The 5,792-nt window shown below is 60.0% G+C and overlaps 1 protein-coding gene across 1 annotated transcript; it reads left to right on the top strand.

Moving 5' to 3' along the window:
* Nucleotides 1-428: 428 nt before the first annotated feature.
* LOC144952190 (olfactory receptor 51I2-like) lies at nt 429-1,761 on the top strand. Its single transcript, XM_078882594.1, has 2 exons — nt 429-1,230; nt 1,400-1,761. Exons 1-2 carry the CDS (start codon nt 429-431, stop codon nt 1,759-1,761), a joined length of 1,164 nt encoding a protein of 387 aa, XP_078738720.1.
* The last annotated feature ends 4,031 nt before the right edge of the window (nt 1,762-5,792 follow it).

The raw sequence follows: 5,792 nt of genomic DNA, 5'->3' as shown, positions 1-5,792 counted from the left end.
AATGGTAGTCTATGGACAATGGTAGTCTATGGACAATGGTAGTCTATGGGCATTTTGAGTCTATGGGCAATGGTAGTCTATGGGCAATGTGAGTCTATGGGCAATGGTAGTCTATGGACAATGGTAGTCTATGGACAATGGTAGTGTATGGACAATGGTAGTCTATGGGCAATGGTAGTCTATGGACAATGGTAGTCTATGGGCATCGTACGGCTGTGGGCAATGATACGTTGCTCCAGAATATTGTCGATCGATGTACGGTCGCCTAATTGGTGATGACGATGACGTCAGTCGTGATTCATGACGTCACAGAGCAGGCCACGTGTAGGCAGCTGAGGCTACCATTTTCAACTCCACGCCGCTTACACCTCTCCCTCCCCTACCCAAACCAGACTCCCCCCCCCCACACCCCCTCCCCTGCCAAGAGCATGGAGTCGAACTCATCATCATCGTGGTCGTTCGGCCCCGGCACGCTGATCGTGATCGCCGGCCTGCTGCGAGAGCCGGCCGGCACGCGGCCGCTCGTCTTCGCCGTCGTCCTCCTCCTCTACACGGTGGCGCTCGTCGGCAACCTGCTGCTGTGCGCCGCCATCTACCGCGACGCGCGCCTCCACAGGCCCATGTTCATCCTGCTCGCCAACCTGGCCATCAGCGACATCGTCGGCTGCTCCGCCACGCTGCCGCGCATCATGCACGACCTGGCGGCGCCCAACCTCATCACGGTGGGCGAGTGCGTCGCCCAGATGCTCGCCATCCACTTCTACCGCGCGCTCGAGTGCTTCATGCTCTCGGCGATGGCGCTCGACCGCTACGCGGCCGTCTGCAGGCCGCTGCGCTACCACGCGGCGGCGACCAACGGTCGGGCCCTCGCCGTGAACGCGGCGGCCGCGGCGGCCTCCCTCGTCCTGCTGGCGGCCCTCGGCGCCATGGTGCGGCGGCTCGCGCTGCCCGAGTGCATGCAGACGCCGTCGTCGGCGTGGTCGGTGTCGTCGGCGTCAGCGGCGACGATGGCGACGATGGAGTCGGCGCACTGCGACAACACGGCGCTCACCGCCATGTCGTGCGTCGACGGGAGCCCCAACAACGCGTATGGAGTCGTCGAGGCGCTCCTCACCGTGGGCCTGTCGCTCGCCGTCGTCACCTTCTCCTATGGCAGCATCGTCTACGAGGTGGCGGTCGCCGCTCGGAGACGCCACGGCGGCGGTGTCGGCCGCGGCGGCGGTGGTGGCGGTGTTGGAGCTAGTGGTGGCCGAGGTGGTCGTAGTGGTGGTGGCGCTGGTTGCGTTGGCGGCAGTAGTGTTGGAGCTAGTGGTGGTGGTGGTTGCAGTGGCAGTGGTGGCAGTAGTAGTGGTGGCGTTGGTGGTCCAAGTGGTGGTGGCGTTGGTGGTAGTGGTGGCGGGTGGCGGCGGCGGTATCTCGACGCCCTCGGCGACGTTCGACCGCGGCCGTGACAAGGCGCTGCGCACCTGCGTGACCCACCTGCTCGTGCTCGCCGTCTTCTACGCGCCGGTCGTCTTCGTCATCCTCTACAACCGCTTGGACAAGCTCGCGGTCATCCCGGGCGCCGTGCGCCAGGGCCTCGGCTGCGTCTTCTACGCGGTGCCGCCGGCCCTCAACCCCGTCATCTACGGCCTTCGCACGGGCGGCATCCGCCGCGCCGTGGCCTCCATGTGGCCGCCGTGGCTGCGAGGCCTTCGCTGGAGGAAGCTGCGGGCCGCCCCGGTGGTGATGCCGTGGTCCGGGAGCGGTGGGCAAGGGTAGCAGGGGGGTATTGGGGGGGGGGTGCGTGCATGGTCTAAGTCGACGTCGTGGCGTGATGTGGATTTGTTACGGGGGCGAAGGCAAAGGTTTGCTCCGTGTAGCCTCTGGGGAACATTTTTGGGGGCAAGCGCCATTAGCGAGTGGCAGAAGTGAATCACGAAGGCCGGGGTGGGGGTGGTCAATGCCCGGCCACCTTTGTCTCCCCAGCACTGATGTTCACCACACACCGTACCGGGTAGTCGCGGTTCAGATAATCGTCACCCACCGCCACCCAGCACAGCCAATTGTCACGTGACCAAAACGTGCCAATTCGTTTCTACTTCAGCACATGGGTGTAATGGCAAGTAAACCTACAACATTTGCCATTGAGTACGATGTTTCAAAACGTCACGGTTTTCTCTACCGCCTTCTCCCGGGGGTTCGGCTCCTTCTTGACTCCCACCCACGGGGTAGAAGGAAGTGAGATGGAACAGATGGAGATTAGTCCACCCATGGGGTAGAAGGAAGTGAGATGGAACAGATGGAGATTAGTCCATCCACGGGGTAGAAGGGAGTAAGATGGAACAGATGGAGATTAGTCCACCCATGGGATAGAAGGGAGTGAGATGGAACAGATGGAGATTAAATCTTGACTTAAAGCTTTCGTGACTGCAGGAATTCATATTCTTTGGGTCTTTAGGTAAAGTCACGTAGATATGTTCAAAGAAAATAACAAAAAACCACGACATTTCGATCGCAACACAAATGGTCGTCATCAGGAAAAGGGGGTTCGCCTCTAAAGGCAAACTGTTTATCAAGGTTCAAAATGAGCGTAGCCCAAGTGTCAGCAGCATGCGCGGGGCAGCTAATGTTAATGTAAGCGATGGTGGTGGTGGGTTTCCACCAATTAAAGGGCTACTGCCAGTGGTGATGGTAGTAGTTGGCAGTGATGGTGTAAGCCCACCACAGGGACCATCGCTGCCCACTACTACCATCACCACTAGCAGTAGCCCTTTAATTGGTGGAAACCCACCACCAGTGCCTTCGTTGCCCTCTATGGGTACATTCACTTACATTAACATTAGTTTCCCCGCCCATGCTGCTGACACTTGGGCTACGCCCATTTCAAACCTTTATAAACAGTTTGCCTTTAGAGGCTTAACCCCCTTTTCCTGATGACGACCACTTGTGTTGCGATCGAAACGTCGTAGTTTTTTGTTATTTTCTTTGAAGTTATCTACGTGACTTTACCGAAAGACCCAAATAATATGAATTCGTTATTTTCTTTGAAGCTATCTAACGTGACTTTAACGAAAGACCCAAAGAAGATGGAAATCAGTCGACCCACTCTGCTGCTGTACCGCCTTCTACCTGGCAAAGGGTCACGGTTCCTCCTCCCCCCTCGACGCGCATCCACGGCAAAGAAAGGGAGTTTCACGCACCCATCCGTCGGTGATGCCCCAACCCCCGCTGCTGCTGCTGCTGCCACCGCCTCCACAACATCGCTGGATCGCAGTCAGCCACGTGGGGTGGCATAGCCACCACTGACACTGCTGCTGCTGCTAGCCCTCCCATCTCTATCACAGCAATGGTTATGTCTACATCATCACCACCACCATCATCGCCTGTGCCCCCCCCTTCTCCCCCCCCCACTTCTCCCCCCGAAGCAGCCACTGGGTGGATATCCCCAGTGGACGCTCGGCTGATCCGGTCACCGGGTGTGAGGGAGGATAATAAATAAATAAACTCTCCCCGGGCCGGGCAATTTGGGAGGCGCAAACCAATTTGCGCAAATTGCCACAAATTTGCCGTGTTAATTGTATGGGGGGCGGGGGGCTGGGTGGGTGGGTGGAGGTGGTGGTGGGAGGGGAGGGTGGAGGGGAGGGGAGGGTGGAGGGGAGGGGAGGGTGGAGGGGAGGGGAGGGTGGAGGGGAGGGGAGGGTGGAGGGGAGGGGAGGGTGGAGGGGAGGGGAGGGTGGAGGGTGGAGGTGGGTGAGGATGTTTGGGAGGGTGGATGTGGTGGGTGGAGGTCGGTGGGAGGGTGGCTGAGAAGGTGGGTGGGTGGGATGGTGGGTGAGAAGGTGGATGGGAGGGTGGGTGAGCAGGTGGATGGGAGGGTGGGTGAGAAGGTGGATGGGAGGGTGGGTGAGAAGATGGATGGGAGGGTGGGTGAGAAGGTGGATGGGAGGGTGGGTGGGAAGGTGGGTGGAGGTGGATGGGAGGGTGGGTGAGAAGGTGGATGGGAGGGTGGGTGAGAAGGTGGATGGGAGGGTGGGTGAGAAGGTGGATGGGAGGGTGGGTGGGAAGGTGGGTGGGAAGGTGGGTGGAGGTGGATGGGAAGGTGGGTGAGAAGGTGGATGGGAGGGTGGGTGGGAAGGTGGGTGGGAGGGTGGGTGGGAAGGTGGGTGGGAGGGTGGGTGAGAAGGTGGATGGGAGGGTGGGTGGGAAGGTGGATGGGAGGGTGGGTGAGAAGGTGGATGGGAGGGTGGGTGAGAAGGTGGATGGGAGGGTGGGTGAGAAGGTGGATGGGAGGGTGGGTGGGAAGGTGGGTGGAGGTGGATTGGAGGGTGGGTGAGAAGGTGGATGGGAGGGTGGGTGAGAAGGTGGATGGGAGGGTGGGTGAGAAGGTGGATGGGAGGGTGGGTGAAAAGGTGGATGGGAGGGTGGGTGGGAAAGGTGGGTGGATGTGGATTGGAGGGTGGGTGAGAAGGTGGATGGGAGGGTGGGTGGGAAGGTGGGTGGAGGTGGGTGGGAAGGTGGGTTGGAAGGTGGGTGGGAGGGTGGGTGGAGGTGGGTGGGTGGGTGGGAGGATTGGTGGAGGTGAGTGGGAAGGTGGGTGGGAAGGTGGGTGGGAGGGTTGGTGGAGGTGGGTGGGTGGGAGGGTGGAGATGGGTGGGAGGGTGGTTGGGGATGGGTGGGAGGGTTGGTGGAGGTGGGTGGTTGAGAAGGTGGTGACTGCTTAGCGCAACGCTGCCGCTACGGACCCGGAAAAACCACCCGAGTTCGACTCCCGCACACGACCACCTCCACCAACATCAGCAAGCGACGATTCACCTTCACGCCGGTCCTGGGACTCCCCTGGGTCGACTCAGCCCTCAGGCGAAGTCGTTTGGTGCCCGTGCGATGGGGTACAGAACAATAAAACCGCGTTCGACAATGGGGAGACAAAGGCGGCCGGGCTTGGGTTCCGGCAAAAACCCAGCACGGCTGGCTACGCACGGTGCGAACTAAGTTCAACACACACACACACCAAAGACAAAGGTTCCCCGCATAGCCTGAACATACTGTCGGGGCAAGTGCTGTTAGCGAGCACCTATGAAGGCCGGAACGGCACGCGAGGGAGTTGGGTGGCCAGCACCACGCCCGACCGCCTTTGTCTCCCCCAGTGGCGATGTTTACTACACACCGCTACACCAGGCCACTCATTTGAGGCCGAGTCGAACTAGGGGAGGCCCGGGTACCGGTTCGGATAAACGTCACCGGCCATGAGCGGGAATCGAACCCGGGTCGCTGGGTTCGTAGCGCAGCGCGGCGCTGACCGCTGCACCACCACTCCCCACACTCACACAGACACACACACTGACACACGCACAGACGCACACACACAGACACACGGACACAGACACACACACACAGACACACGCACAGACGCACACACACATAGACACACACACAGAGACACACACACAAAGAGACACATACACACAGAGACAGACACACACACACACGCTCAGACACACACACATAGACACACACACAGAACAGCACTTGCCCCCAGCAGGCTATTAACCCTGCACGGGTTGGGGCATCTTTGTCTTTGGTGGTGCCACACCTGCCCGCATATGTCACGTGACGCCTATCGCAAGTCAATCGATAATCGATCATCGATCATTGATCATCGCCAATCGATCATCGATCATCATCTCCAGCCGGTTACTTGCACCTCGAGCCCAACACAATTATAATTACTACCCCTCCCCCCACTCACCCCCCCCCCCCGGTCACCCCCCCCCCCCGCTCACCCCCCCCCCCGGTCACCCCCCCCACTCACC

This window comes from Lampetra fluviatilis, chromosome 66 (genome assembly GCF_964198595.1).
Source record: "Lampetra fluviatilis chromosome 66, kcLamFluv1.1, whole genome shotgun sequence".
NCBI lineage: Eukaryota > Metazoa > Chordata > Hyperoartia > Petromyzontiformes > Petromyzontidae > Lampetra > Lampetra fluviatilis.
The sequence above is the reverse complement of the archived record's forward strand: the minus strand, read 5'-3'. Positions and strand labels throughout refer to the sequence as shown.

Coding starts and splice junctions, on each gene's coding strand:
- LOC144952190 (XM_078882594.1), top strand. CDS start 429: ATGGAGTCGAACTCATCATCATCGTGGTCGTTCGGCCCCGGCACGCTG. Junction 1,231..1,399: donor CCGCGGCGGCGGTGGTGGCG/GTGTTGGAGCTA, acceptor TAGTGGTGGCGG/GTGGCGGCGGCGGTATCTCG.